Consider the following 15,080-nt stretch of genomic DNA (forward strand, 5'->3'; position numbering starts at 1 on the left):
GAACCCCAACCCCTTTAGCATGTGCCTTTCAACTGTCCTCTGTTGGAGAGGTTTCTACCCGTGATCCTCTCTTGTTCGGAGTAACCGGGAAACCACTACTGCCTAGCATCCCTCAGAGGGAGGCACCACGAGGTTAGTGGTGTGAGACGGAGGAGTCGCTGCGGTCAGAGCACCTGAAGTCTCACTCAGGCCCCACTCAGGCTTGATCTGCTCCTTTTGTTGGCACAGAGTTTAGCCATTTCAGACGTGTCTCATCACCCAGTGTCCTGGTTTGCACGTCATCCCAATGGTGGGGGTTGGGGCGGGCATGTCTGCGAAGCCCCGATGTTGCCTGGCCAGGAAGTGCTCACTGAGAGTTGAGTGGTGGTGAGGGGTGGACCTGAGGTCTTTAGCCTGGGACCACCTGTGCGGACCCCCTGGATTCCAGCATCGCGTCCCAGTCAAGCTGACCCTTTAATTCATTTCAGCAGGTATTTTTTCAGGCATTTGCTGGACTTTTCCAGTTACTCTGAATCATAAAAAAAAAAAAAAAGCTATAAATCACGTTTCCATGCTCTGTTTAGGACATACCGTATCACCTTAGAAAAGGCATTACCCTGGCCGGCTGTAGTTCCATCCTTGGTGGGATCTTACATTTTTATGCTTTAAAGGAGAATGTTTCACCCCAATCTTGGTCTGTTTTAAATAAGATCAAACTGGAGAACGTAAGTATTTTGGAGTTTGAGCTTAACAAACTTTCTTTCTGCCCTTACTGAGAAATAGGCTCTGAGCACCACCCCATTTGGGGGGATTTCAGATACTCTGGGGAGACAAAAACAGAGAGCAGGCCCCGCAATGAGGGACTGTGAGGCTCAGGGAGGGGATGTGCCTGAAATGGAGCCCCTGGAGTGGGGCTGGGATGCGGGCAGTGACGTGTGGTGGGAGCTGCCAGGAGGTTCTCCCTGGTCAGGAATCCACGAAGGGGCTAGAGGGTCTGGGGCCTTGCTGCCTGCAGGCTGCCCTCCCTATCCTGTTCTGCTGGCCACTCACATTGTCTTCCTTAAGCACATCTCTGATCCTCACTGTCCTTCAGCCCCGAGGAACTCCCAGGTGTTTGCAGGGTCAAGCGTGTCTTCCTTTAGTTTACCTCTAGGCCCTCCCATCAGTTTAGCCGCATCTCCTGCTATTTCCTACTTCATCGCCTCTCCTCACATCCTGTTGCTGGTCCCTTTACCTTCACCAGAAAAAATCCTTCCTTGCACTTCTCTCCCCAGGCGGTCACAGGGCATAATTGGGTGCAGCGGTACCTTTGCTGAAACATGGTTGTTTGATGAGTGAACTCAGGTTAGCCCCCCAAGTGGCTTTCTGATTCCTTTCCTTTTCATTTACTGGTACCTCTTCACGGCCCTTTTCCTTATCCTGGGGCTAATTATTTTTTTACTCTCTCTCTCTTTTTCTTAAATGTGCCTTGAACCACATGTCCGTAAGTGACCAAGTCAGTTCTTGGCGTGTTGCTCGCACCCATTAATTCAGGCTCTTACCACCTCACACACGGCTGGAGTCTGTGATTTCTCCAGCCAGTTTGCCTTCCACCAGCAGAGTGGTCTTCTCGAGTTCTGCCTCCTTTGCCCGGGCGTCATGGGGATCTGGTGTTGCCTGTTAGTCGTTCCCCACACCAGAGCCTCTGTCCACGTCCCTGTCCTGCTCCTGGTGCCCCAGGCTGAGCTCCAGCCACACTGGCTGCCGTCCTGCTCCCTTCCTGGGGCTGCACTGCCCGCGCTCCTCTCGCACCCTGAGTCTTCCTGGCGAGTAAAGGCTTGGTTGGGATTCCACCTCCCCTGGAACCTCTCTCGATCTTTCCTGTCCTGGTCGCATCTCTGTAAAGTGCGGTGATACTTGTGTGTAGACACGGCCCTTGGTTAACGTGTGCCTTGGGTGAAGGGGGAGCCTGCGGCGTCCAGCAGGCCGCACACTGCGCTGTTTTTAGCACGTGTCTGGTTCTGCTCATGGAGGGGGAGCCACTGGCTGTGCCCCTGACTTCCTGCACGTCCTTGTACACGGTGCTGACCCCAGCCCTCGGCATGCCAGTGACTTGTCAGAATTCCTGAAAGTTGTAGATTCTCTTTGGGTGGGTCCTCCTAAAGCTCTCCTGTCTGTTCGGTTGAAACCTTCTCTGGTTTCCTCTGTTCTGCTTCTCCTGATCCCCGTGCCCGCCGCTGCCCTGTTTTCTCAGCCCGTGCCCCGGATCACCGTGCAGTCTGCCCTCCCGGAAGTCCGGGCACCCAGGATGGCGGAGGTGAGTTGGTGGGAGCAGGGGTGGCACCTTTGCTGGTGGCTGCCCCACATCCAGGTGGGTGGCCCTGGTGCTCTAATTGTTAGTCCACACCGTGGTTTTTTATTTTAGCATTCCTGTTTTGATAATTGTAATATAGGTCATTGTCTTCTCCCTCTATATTTTGCTTGTTACACTTTTCTATTTTCAACTTGTTAATCATATGATTGCTAAACTTTTAGGTGCTTGACTGCTAATGTAGTCTGTTGCTTTAATAGCCCACTGCTAGGCAAAGGCGATTTCTATAAACAGAACAATCTCCTTATTCTAAGTGTTGGCTTAATTCTCAGTTTTACATTTCATTCTGATTCATGATACCAGCGTGAAAAGACTGATGCTAAGCTGGGGAGAAAATAGTCTCTTATGATCTCCCACAGATGAACAGCACTTCTCGTCTTATGAATAGCAAATCTATTTTCTCCCACTGTGCGTTCGTTCTCTTAGGAAATGCTGTATCTTCATAGGAAAAAATTTATTTATTAAAACAATAGTAAGAGAGGCCAAATAATTTGAAAATTCAGATGTCCGGGGATTCACTCCTTTTTCAATGCCCCTTTTCAATCCAGGACATCCTTGGCGTTCATGAGTTTAACTGAAGGGAATGCCGTGGCCCCCCACGTCCACCCACCGCGGTCTTACTTATTATTTTGTGGAGGTGGGACTGGGGCCCCAAGGCCGGTGCGGCAGAGTGAGACCGCATCCCTTACTTGCAGGCGCTGCCCTGCGTGGCCTGTGCACCTCGGGCGGCTTTGCTGTGCACCCTGCTCATTGGCCCACATCTGGGCCTCCCCAGCAGCCTTGGGAGTGTCAGTGGTAAAGTATAACCCGACGATGACAGGGAGGTTCCCACTCACAAATCAGCTCCAGTCAGTGGGGAGCGGACAGCCTGCAGTGCCACCCACGCTGGCTCGGCAGGGAGGACACGTGATCAGTGCTCTGCTCGTCTTCCGCGGCCTCTCCACTGTCGCTGTGGGCCTGAGCCCTGAGCCCTGACTTTTCACTTACTGGAGGCTTTGGATCAGTCCTTTAACCTCTCTGGGCCATGTTGTACAGTGAATACTTTCTGGCCCATATCAGAGGGTTCAGTGGAAGCTTATTTGGGTAACAGCAGGGAGTGCAAATACTGTCTCCAGACTGTCCCCTCCTCGGGCTGACCCCGCTGCCCTTAGCAGACAGCAGGTCCAACAGTGGTGGGGTCTTACCCAGAAGGAGGAAGGGACGCAGGCTATGTCAGGACCGTAGTTACTGTTCAGATTCTAGACTCCAGTAATTTGTGTATTCTTCCCTGCCTGGTCAATGATATTAAAAATGAAATAGAAAAGAATAAATAAAACATGTACAAGTTGCAAAAGAAAAATGATTGAAGGATTGCCTAATCTTTTAGAGTATTTATGCTGGTGACAGTTATTGATCTATTGGATTTAGTAAATTTTGCAGCCCAGAGATCCATCACAAAAATGGGTTGTTAATCTCAAGAGGTGCCGTTAATTTTGTACCCCGAGAGTGTGCCTTGTGGGGGAAGGAGGGCCTCTGGAGACAGGATTATAAATGACAATTCACGTGAAAATGCATGATTTATCAAACTGCTGAGTTAAGCCAAGTAACTGTAAGAGACTTATAGATCTCAGCTGCTTCCCAGTTCAAATAAATCCTGTATTTCAAATGGAAAATGGCCATTCCTGTAATATAAATAATCTTTCCGTAAATATTGAAAACATATTTCTTTTTCTGAGCCGCACCCTCTCCCCCACACCCAGCCCATTCCCTACTCCGTCTGTTGGCCCTCCAGCATTGTGCATCGGGAATAGGAAGATAATCCGCCTGCTCCAAATGGCTAAAGTTATCAGTGGAGGAACACCTTAGAGCATCTCAGAAACCGTAGTGTTGGGATGAGCAGTGGGTGTCGTCATCCCTGGGAGAGGGGGCTCTGTGTGCCTCTGCCAGAGTGACTCGGACACGGTGACGTGACAGGGAGAGGCTGGCCGCAGCTCTGTCCTCGCTCGGCCCCTGTGTCTCCCTGACCGGTGCCGCAGGACCAGCCTGAGCAGCAGCTGGAAGGGAGGCCTCTCAGAGAAAGGGCACAGCCTGCAGGCAGCCTCTGTCCGCCCTCCTCCCCTGCCTCCCCACGCCAGGCCCCAGGCTCGTAACTTCCTGCCAGAGCTGGCCAAGCTGTGCGGCGGCACTTCAAGGGCCTCCAGTGAGACCACCGTTTGGGGTTTGCAGGAGGAAGAGGCTCTCCTGGCCTCTGCTCATCCTCTCAGTCTCCCCAGGAAGTCGCTGTCGGGCAAGGGGAGCTGTTTCCCCGGGAGCAGAGTTCTTAGCTGAGTGCAGGGACGGGGGAGGCTCTGGGGGATAACAAAGGATTGAGATTCACGTGTGCGTCTGCTGTGTGCCACGCTTGAGTGAGGGCTTCCTTGCCCAACTGGTACCGCACCGGCCCGGTGTGGCCGTCCCACAGTGTCCACCAGGTAATCCTCAGACACCGGCCGGGTGTCCTACAGTTAACTCCACTCTGACCCCTGCTACCTGGAGACAGTGCCAGATTCCACAGGGTAAGGGCTCACTCCTGCAAGACGGCCCCCACTTCAGATGCCAGTCACAAGTCCAGGTTGTCACCAGTACTTCTGAACAGCGGGCTCCAGATCAGAGTGTCGCATGGCCCCCTCTTCAGGTTCAATTAATTTGCTAGAGTGACTCAACAGAACTCACATTTTACTTAACTAGTAATCAGTTTATTATAAAAGGACATAATTCAGGAACAGCCAAATGGAAGAGATGCGTAAGGCTGGGGGTGGGAAAGGACGGGGAGCTCTCTGGGTGCCACACTCTCTCCAGATCTCCACGTGTTGAACACAGGAGCTCTCCCAACCCTGTACTTTTGGGTTTTTATAGAGGCCCCACTTCATTACATAGGCACGACTGATTAAATCATTGGCCATTGGTGGTTGATTCCACCTCCAGCCTCTCTCTCCTCCCCAGAGGTCAGGGGTGGGATGGAAAATTCCAACCCTCTAGCTTTATGGACAACCAGCCCCTTCCCTTGGTAGCTTTCCAGAAGTCACCCCATTAACAGAAATTCAGATGCAGTTGAAAGGGTCTTGTTATGAGAGTCAGGAAACCTTCATCTTCTTACCAAGTAGGAAATCCCAAGGGTTTGAGGAATTCTGTGCCAAAAAGCGGGTCTAAGACCAAATATGTATTCCTTACTAGAAACCCCGTATCGCAGAGGTGAGGCGATGAGGGCGCCCGTGGCTGCCTTGCTCAGCTCTCAGCCGGGCAGGTGCCCCGCCGGCCTGGAGCCTAGGTGGCATGGGTATTTGGCGGGAAGAAGGCCAGGCTGCACGGAGGGATCAGAGGGTTGGATCGGGGGCTGATGTGGGAACCCGGCCGCCCTGCTGCACCGCTGTGCTTAGTCCACCGTCAAAGCTGTGGTCTCAACCGATGACCGAATCCAGCCTTTTGGGAGTGAACCCTAACTCTGAATTCTCCCCTTCCCCCTGCAGGCTCGGCGAGAGAGCGCGGGGCTGCGCATGGCCCCCGCCCCAGCCATGCCGGCCGCCCCCGCGCCCAAGACCTGTGATGGGCCCCCGAGAGTGGCGCCCGGCTCCCCGGGCCCCGAAGGTGCGGACGGGCCACCCAGCCCCCTGAGCGAAGCATCCAGCGGCTACTTCTCGCACAGTGTCTCCAGTGCCACCCTGTCTGATGCCTGCGTCCCCGGCCTGGATGCTACGGCCTCGCCCCCTCCCGGGCCCTGCCCAGCCACCCCTGAGCCCGAGCCCCTGGCCCCACCGGCTGCCCAGTTCCCATCACTGCCCGACCGTGCAGAGCAGACGGCCCCAGGCGACGGCGCGGCCGCGGCCCAGGAAGGGGCTTCCGCGGAGAAGCGGGACGGAGCAGCAGGCACTTGCCCGCAGGGCCAGCAGAGCTGGGGCGCCGGTGCCTCTGCCCTCCAGCAGCCGGGAAGCCCCCAGCCCCAGGCGAAGGCAGCCGCCAGCTCAGAGCCCGACGTCTCCAAGCCACAGCTGCCCCCTGATGCCCGGCCCCTGCCACCCGCTCCGGCGTCTCCGTTCAGGATCCATAAGGTGCGGACCTCTGAGCTGAAGTCGTTCACACGCATGCTTGGTGGGGACCCCGGCGGCCCCTCGGGGACCGAGGAGGACCCGCTGGCCTCAGGAGGCCTGGGCAACGGCAGCGCTGGGGGACAGGCCCTGGGAAAGCTGGAAGTTTCCTCGGATTCTGAAGAAGCCAGTGAAGTTCCAGAATGGCTCAAAGAGGGAGAGTATGTTACAGTGGGCACCAACAAGACGGGCATCGTGAGATACGTGGGGCCCACCAACTTTCAGGAGGGCACGTGGGTCGGAGTGGAGCTGGACTTACCTTCAGGTGAGTGGCGCTTGTCTGGGCCAGTTCCTGGCACCTGAGGTGGCTCACTGTGCCCACGGTGGTCAGGCAGATGAGTGTCGGCGCTGCCCGGGCTGCCAAGCACCCGCTCTCTGCCCTTGCTCAGGCTATTGACCTCACTGGTCCCCTGCCTCCACCACTTTTCAGAGTCAGGAATTTTCCCTGGATAAGAGTTTCCTAAGCGTTTTAAGAGTCAGATTCTCTTTTTTTTTTAACCTGAAGAAATTTCTCAGAAACCTAAGACATTAATTGAAAGCTAGTAATGAACATAAATGCTGGTTTGTATTTTTTAAGTCACAGGAGCCTCTGCATTTGAACTGTCACAGCAGCTCTGCTGGAATTACAAACACTGATGCCCCTGCGGGGAGGCTCAGATGTGTCGGGTGTTCCTAAGACAGCCCGGGGTGGAGGACAGAAGGCGGCAGGCTGATCTAAGAGCTGTTGGGGCTTGCAGTCTCCTTCTAGAATGGCTCACCTTCAAGGGAGGAGATCACCTTTTTCAAAAAAACTGAGGGCAGGACTTAAGGAAATACTTTGTCCTGCAGTGTTTTTGGTTTTTGTTTTTTTAAATTGAGGTATAGTTGATTTGCAGCGTTAGTTTCAAGTGTACAACATAGTGATTCAAAATTTTTATAGATTATACTCCATTTAAAGTTATTGTACAAAGCTGGTTATACTCCCTGTGCTGTGGAACGTATCCTTGTAGCTTATTTATTTTATTCATGGTAGTTTGTACCTTAGTCCTCTACCCCATCTTGCCCCTCCCCCTACCCTCTTCCCACTGGTAACCACTGGTTTGTTCTTTATATCTGTGAGTCTGGTTTTGTTGTATTTACTAGTTTGTTTTGTTTTTTGGATTTCACATATAAGTGATATACAGTATTTGTCTTTCTCTGACTTACCTCACTTAGCATAATACCCTCCAGGTCCATCTATGTTGTCACAAATGTCCTGCAGATTTTTTTTGTTTTTTAAACAGCTTTATTGTGATGTACTTTACATGCCATAAAGTCCTCCTGTTTAAAGTGTACAATTCAGTGATTCTTAGTATATTTACGGAGTTGTGCAACCTTGACAGTAGTCTAATCGTAGAACAGGTTTATCACCCCAAGAAGAAGCCACAGGTCCATTAGCAAGACACTACCCTTCCTAAGCCCCAGGCAACCATTAATCTACTTTTTGTCTGAGCTGATACGAAGGGTCCTAATCTGGTCTGGACCTTCACATCAGTGGAGTCGTATAATATGTGGCCTCGGTGACTGGCTTATTTCATGTCCCATGTTTCCCGGGCTTATCCAGTTGTGGCCTGGGTCAGCCCTTCATTCCTTTTTATGGCTAAATAATATTCTACTGCCAGGATGGCCCACATGTTTGCATCTGCTTATCAGTTGATGGATGTTTGCATTGCTTCCACTTTTTGGCTTTTGTGAATCAGGCTGCAGGGACTATGCGTGTGTAAGTTTTTGTGTGGACACGCATTTTCATTTCTCGCGGACATTCAGGAAGTTCCCTCTGTGTCTGACATGCTGAGATCTGCCTATCTGATCGCCTTCCTCCCTCCCACCAGCGTGTCCAAGGGAAGCGAGGCTTGGGGCTGTGGGGATGGGTTCTAGGAGAGCCTGCTGGGTGTTGCTGTTGACACGGAGAGTGAGAGTCGGGAGGGGGCTCTGGGAACCAGAGGCCCCAGGACTGCCTCTGGGCCAGTAGGCTCTGATGTGAGGTCACCGTCTCTCAATAATTTTGGTAAAGAAAGTCATAAATTGGAAGAGGTTGTAGCAGATTAGTCTGGCACAGGCTAGAATGTTTTCTAAACTCCATTTCTGCTGAAGTGCAGAGGGGAATTGGGAAAGAGGTGTGTATCTGTGAGCTGAGTAATCTAAGGTAGATTAGAAAGTAGATGAGTTCAGCCAACAAGTAAGTATTAAGTGCCTACTACGTTCCTTTCCCTGGACTTGCATTTTAGAGGGAAGAGAATTACCAAGTAAACAAACAAGTAAAATGTGATAGTAGTAAGTGCTGTGATGAAGAGAAAACGGGATGAGCGGATGGAGGGGGTGGGGTGGTGGTATTAAATATTAAATACTGAGGGAGCAAAGGCCTGAGAGATGTGAGGAGGCAGGTGGGCTGAGGGCACTGAGAGTACAAGCCCCAGAGCAGGGACGAGCTTGGGGAAGCCTAATGCCAGCCAGGGGAGGGTGACATGGCGGCCGGGTCAGGATGGTGCAGTAGGAGAGGAAACCCCTGGAGGATTTAAAAAGACAGCTTTTACTTAGGAGAATAGACTTGGGATGAGAGTGGGAACAGGAAGGCCACTTAGGGGGCTGCCAGATGTCCAGGCTGCAGGTGAGGGGTATGTGGAGGTGGTGAGCAGTGGTTAGAATTAGGAAGAATAGGATGGTGCTGGCTGGGACCGAGGGACTGTGGAGCGTCAGGGAAGGAAAGGAGTCACCTGACACCTGAATGTGGCCTGTGAAGGGGGTCATGGCCATGCCCTTGACCCTGTGGGAAAGCCCGAGAGCAGTAGGGGCATGGTGAAGAGGAACAGGAATTCTGTGTCAAGATGTGGTGCTGGAGGTGCCGTGGGACGTCCGGTGGAGACGAGACATCAGAGGCCACCTTGGCCTGGACAGGCAGCTGAGAGGCATCTGGGTTCTCGGAGTGTAGGCTGGATGGGCGGGCCCCCAAGGGACACCTGCGAGGTAAGGCAAGAAGGGACGAGCAGTGAGATGGGACATGGGAGCCTATCCCAGGAGCCAAGTGGTGGCGGTGGCTGGAGAGTGGGAGAGGTCACCTGTTAGATACCTCGAGAGGCGGACTGAGTGACCCTTGCTGACCGTGTGCAGAGCTGGTGGAGGGTGGGCCTGTTTGGGGGAGAGAGAGGGCAGCGACGGGGCGTGCAGTGAATGTGGACAGTTCAGGACTGTTTCTGCTTACAAAGCTCACATTCCCCACCAGCCCATCTCCATGGGGCGTGGTAGCTTAGGGATCCGGGGAACCCCCTTCCCTTCCCTGTTAGCTCATCCTTCACCTTCAAGCATTTTCTGTTTGCTTTTACAAAGGAAACTTCCTCACGCCTTCTTGATACACGAAACATGCCAACTAAGTAGCTACAATTTGGTAATTTGCCAGTTTCCATCTAATTTAGGAAAAACAACAGGATTTAGGAAAAATAATCATTCTACCAAGGCCCTCCATCCTAGGTTTGCATGTTGACTGTCCATGTTGACTGCGGGCTCTGCTTTGGTGGCACGTGCGTGCGTGTCAGGGTCTGGTCCGTCGCCTGCAGGGACCGCCACGCCCCCCGCCAGGCGCCGCCCCTGCCGCCCCCTTCAACCCGGGGCAGCCGCGCGGGGTCGTCGTGCGCGTGGGGGCCCCTCCGGGCTGGGAGCCCCCTCCACGTCGCCTTTCTCTTCTCCCCGCAGGTAAGAACGATGGCTCCATCGGCGGGAAGCAGTACTTCAGGTGCAACCCCGGCTACGGGCTGCTGGTGAGGCCCGGCCGCGTGCGCAGGGCGGCGGGCGCGGGCCGGCGGCGCAGCGCGGGGCTCCGGCTGCAGGGCGCCCCCGAGCCCCGGCGCGGCGGCGGCGGCGGCCTCTCGGGCTCGGCCACCAACCTGGCCTCCCTGACGGCGGCTCTGGCCAAGGCTGAGGGCGCGGCGCTGCGGGCCGACCGCGGCCACAGGAGCCCCGAGAACCGCAAGTCCTGGGCCAGCTGAGCCCCTTCCCGGGCCTCGGCGGGGACAGGCCGGGCGGAGCTGGGGGCGCGGGGCCCCTCTCCCCTGGGAGCAAGCGGGCCAGGAATGCTTTTTGCACGACGCGCACATGGGGCTGGGGACCTCTCTCCCCCACAGAGCGGGGCGAGTCTTGGCCTGGTGGAAGGTTCTAGGAGCCAGGGTGGTCCCGGATTGTGGGGAGTGAGGGTCCTGCGTCTCCCTGCCCCTGGGCCTGGGGCTTACCCCCTGGGCGTGGGGGCTGCTGTTTTCTGTCTGACAACCCCATTAACCTCTTAACTTAAAACATACTCGTAACTAGTGCCTTTCCGTCTCCACAGAAGGTGGGCTGCCTCCCTCTGCCCTCAGGGCCAGCACCCGAGTTCTGCCCCGAGTCCTGGCTTGCTCTCCAGGCTCGTGGCACCCCTGTCGCCCTGACCCCCACACTGAGCTCCAGCTCCTGCAAGTGCCTGGGGCCCTGGGCCTGACCCCCTCTGCCTCTCCCTTTTTCTTTCCACGGGGTTTCTTAGGTTTCTTTGTGGGTGTTTTAGCATCTTTATATCCGGCAGGTTTCTCTTTGCCATTTGTTCCCTTAACAGAGGTCTTGGAATATATTTATTTATATTTATTTTTTCAAAATCTCAAATCATTTGCGAGCCACAATCGTCCGCCTGGCACAAATGCCCAGGGCCTGCCTTGCACGTCAACTGGCCTCTGTGGTCTCTTCGGAGCTGCCAGCCTCCTACTTCGGGCAGAGGTTCTGGAGGGGCCAGAGGACAGTGCCCCTCCTCGTGTCCTTTAATGCAGATACACACGTGGCCTTACTCTAAGCTATAACGAAAACTTGGAGAATTTTGTTGTGCTTTCGTAGTCGGTGACAAAGTCAGTCAGAGGCGTCACAGCCTCACTTGGTGCAATTTTGGTTTTGGGGAGATCCTTAGGCCTGTTCTGTGCCCTGACGCCCTGGCTCAGCGTGGGGCTGCAGCCCAGTAGATGGGCCGTGGAGGGAGGGCTCCCCGCCCTGTTTTTATCCCTGGGACTCTCGCAGAGCCACAGCCAGGCTGTCCTGGATGGTGCCTGGTACAACATGAAGCATCCCAGAGCATCACCCAGCTCCGTCAGGACCGCCCTGGTCCAGAGCCCTCCCTGCGGGCTCTTTGGGAGGGTCTGGAGGCTGGGATACGGCCAGCATCTCGCTCTCAGGGGGGCGAAGGGTTTCCAGGGAGGCACAGGGCGGGACTCCTGGTATTGGGAGGTCGGTGCTCCTGGGATTACCAAGGCGGTAGCCCAGTGACCTGGTGCCCACTATTCACCGCCTTCCCTGCCTGTCACCTCAGGAGCCTCAAGGGCCTGTGCTATGAGCAAGGGATGGGGGACACCTGGCAGCTGGGGATGGAAGTCCAGGGCTGGGGTTCACACACAGTGTTCTTGTCTGTCTCTCTTTAGTTCTCACGCTTAGGCTCTTAAAAGAGACATCCATCCAGAAAGCTTTTTCCAAAGAAATTTCAGTTCTCTAGGATGTGATGACCGCCAGTCACTGTCACCGTGGGGACTGCTGGGTGGGACGGAGTCACCGGAGCTCACTGACCCCAGACCAGACCTGCACTGGCCGGAGCTGCCCTGGCCTGCACTTCCTCTCATGCTGGCGGGAGGGCGAGGCTGGGAGTCTTGAGGTCTCACCCCTTGATCTCAGCAAATACTTGGGGTTTTGGAGCAGGAAGGCATCTCACAGGGAACAGGCTAAAGCCGAGGAAAGTTCAGTGATTTTTCCAGGGTACCGAGAAGCTCTGGCTTCTGACTCCCGGCCCAGGCTCTTTCCCTTGTCCCTGTTCTTCCCTGCTGGCCAGCGCGCAGTCTGCAGGTTTCAGCGACAGCCCGGTGCTCCCCCGCCACCATCAGCTGCCCCAGCAGAAGGATGGGTGGTTAGGGGCCCCCTGAGGGGCCAGTAGAGCACCCTTTCCTGTCCTCTGCTGCATTTCTGGGAACACCTGCCAGGAGGGTGGCCCTGAACCCAGTGCTGTCACTGTGCCAGCTTCTCTACGTCACCTCCTTCCCAGCACAGAAGTGCTCTTGCAAAACCTGTTTTCAGTGTGAGATTCTCCTCTGTGGACACCACCATCGCAATTTGGTCCCGACAGCAGCTCTTGCTCATATGGCCTCGGGTGACCTGCCCTGAGGCAGAAAGTTGTGCACCGAGCCCACCGGTAGACATGGGAGGTGGTGTGGGTGTGTGTGATCCTTATATATGTAGCCAGGTACTTGTTGGGGCCCATCTGCCCTGTAACGGGGCGTCGACAACCTCGCAGAACCAGCTTGGGTCGGGTGTGCGGGGTCACACTCCTTTGTCGTTGGGTTGAACCGAATGGGAGAGGCCTCCAGGGGACCCGCCACCTGAGGGCCTGTGCTCGGAGCTGCGGGGAGCCCTGAGGGCCTTGGATGAGACGTTCAGCCTTCGCAGCTACGTTGTCTGAAGAGCCCTCAGGGCCACCTTCTCCTCCTTGCAGCCTGGCCTCCGCCTCTCCCCAGGCCTGCTTTGTGAACAGCCCAGGTCCCTTCCCGGGATTCCAGCATCTCTGCCCCTGGGGAAGGCGTTTCCCTGCGCGCAGCCCTCGTTTCTCTGGGAGGACGGCACCCTAGCTGGTCTCAAGTCTGCAGCTCCCAGCTTGCCCAGGCTTTGAATGAAGCAGGTTTGGGCTTGTGCTGGTGGTGTGTGAGAGAGGAGAGGTCATCCCCCTGTGTTCTCAGTGAGCTGTCCCCACGGCTGGAGGCCAGCACTGCTGTCGGGAGGCTGTGGCTGACCTGTCTCTCCAGACCCTGCTCTGGCCCCTCAGATGTCCGAGACCCTCGAAGGCAGTGAGGTGGCCTCTGGAAGAACCAGGCGGGGCATGGGGGCAGTGCTGGGTCCTTGCAGGGGTGCAGGGCCCACGTCCTGACCCTCCTGTCCTCTTGGTCCAGATGTGCACATCCCTTCGGGCCGGTGTTTGGATGGGTGGACAGGGGAACCCGGGATGTGCTGCCATCAGCGGGGGTTGGGGGACCGTCCTCCAACTCGTAGGTGATGAAGAAAGCCCATCCTGCCCTGGGCTGCCGTGTCTCCTCTGGCTTCTCTTGCAGACTAATATTAGCTGTGAGTGGGAAAGCCGTGGACCAAGCAGCCCCCACACACCGAGGTTCTCGGGCGGAGGGTGCAGCTTGACAGGGTCTGGGCTGCCGGTGGCGGGGGGGCTCCCTTTCACCCACCTTCTGTTCTCGCCTTACTGACAGACAGACCTAATTTTAAATAAATGTCAGCTTTAGGATTTGAGATGTGGCTTCTAGCAGGCCAGGCTCTGGGATTTAACATGACAGCAGGAAGAGGGTGGCTGTGTGGTCGCTGGGGCCGGTGAGGGACTGTCTGTGGCTCCAGGCTGCACGAGGTCAGGTCAGAGGCCAGCGGGAGCCCTCCTGGGCCTCTGCCTCCCACTCTGCACATGCAGGGTTATCCAGCCCAGACCCCAGGGGTCTGTGGGGGGCAGTGGGGGCGGCTGTCCCAGATGCCCAGCCTGGCCAGAGGGAGCAGGAGGGCGAGAAAACCCGGCCCATGGGTGTGGCTGTGGCCAGGCTGGGCCTGCGTGGTGGCCCCGGCGTGCTCAGTGAGGGAATCAAGCTGTGAACCGGCCCCTTGAGTCTGAAAGGCTTAGGAGGTGTTCAGAGCCCTGTTGGTCCCTTACGTTTCCTCCTCTTAAAGTTCCCTGTATGTGAAACTGACCAGGACGTCGCGGGTACCTGTTTTCCCAGCTGATTAGCTGCACTTGCCTGAGGCCTGCCTGCGGCCCGCATCTCACGTGCCAGCCAGCTCCCAGGCCTGGCTGCCCCTCTGTCTGTCCAGCCTCGCCTCCAGGACGGGTCGTGCAGCCCAAGACCCTGACTCCGTTGTCCCCACGCGCGTCTCTCTCTGAGGAGTCTGCGTGCCTTCTGCCGTGCTGCTGACGCTAATTGTGCGGGGAGTCTTGGAACGTCTTCTGTGTGTGCGGAGTTCTGTATGGTGGGTTCACGTAAAGAAGTGATTCTGATTGGGGGAGTGTATTGATTTGCTATATGTGAAATGGGAGTTAAATCCAAAGACTCTGTAATGAATTGTAAAGACTTAATGATTTGTACTGTATAATGAACTAAACTTCTGTAATTTTGTACCATACATGCCTTTCCGTCATATGACCAGCAGCCTCTAAATAAAACCAGATGATTTCATGCCTGCGTCTGAGGTCGTCTTACTGTTTTCCTCTCCCCACCCTGAGGCAGGGGTGTTTGGGCTCATTCCAACTGTCCCACAGGCTGGGGTGGCCTGGTTCTGACTGACTGAGGTGGGTTTTTCAAGGTTGGGGAGGTTTGGGTTCATGATGGTTCTGTGGCCAGTCTTAAACCACTCCTTGGTTGAGACCTTTTTCAGGAGCCAAGAACCAGCAGAAACCTCTGATGGCCTTAGACCCAAGGTAATCGGAGCTTCTGGACCATCTAATCAGGAGACCGCTTCTCTGGAGCAGACATCCCAGCTCTCAGGCCTCGGCTTCATGTCCACCTTGCCCTGCATGACGGGCCCCGCGTTGGATGCCCCAGCTGGGGAGCAGAGGACCTCTTTCTACTGCTGCACAGGTGAGTGGACCCTCAGAGGTTCTGCAA

At 55.4% G+C, this 15,080-nt stretch overlaps 1 protein-coding gene across 3 annotated transcripts in view; it reads left to right on the forward strand.

Moving 5' to 3' along the window:
* KIF13B (kinesin family member 13B) overlaps positions 1 to 14,651 on the forward strand; it is a 165,768-nt gene extending 151,117 nt beyond the window's left edge. For 2 of the 3 annotated variants that reach the window (XM_032470947.1, XM_032470945.1), the window contains exons 38-40: positions 2,213 to 2,275; positions 5,815 to 6,694; positions 10,135 to 14,651. In XM_032470947.1, coding sequence (XP_032326838.1) covers positions 2,213 to 2,275; positions 5,815 to 6,694; positions 10,135 to 10,427 — 1,236 coding nt within the window. In that variant the 3' untranslated portion in view covers positions 10,428 to 14,651. The remainder of the gene's footprint in view (positions 1 to 2,212; positions 2,276 to 5,814; positions 6,695 to 10,134) is intronic. The other variant, XM_032470946.1, reaches the window with a different exon arrangement.
* The last annotated feature ends 429 nt before the right edge of the window (positions 14,652 to 15,080 follow it).

This window comes from Camelus ferus, chromosome 31, assembly GCF_009834535.1.
Source record: "Camelus ferus isolate YT-003-E chromosome 31, BCGSAC_Cfer_1.0, whole genome shotgun sequence".
NCBI lineage: Eukaryota > Metazoa > Chordata > Mammalia > Artiodactyla > Camelidae > Camelus > Camelus ferus.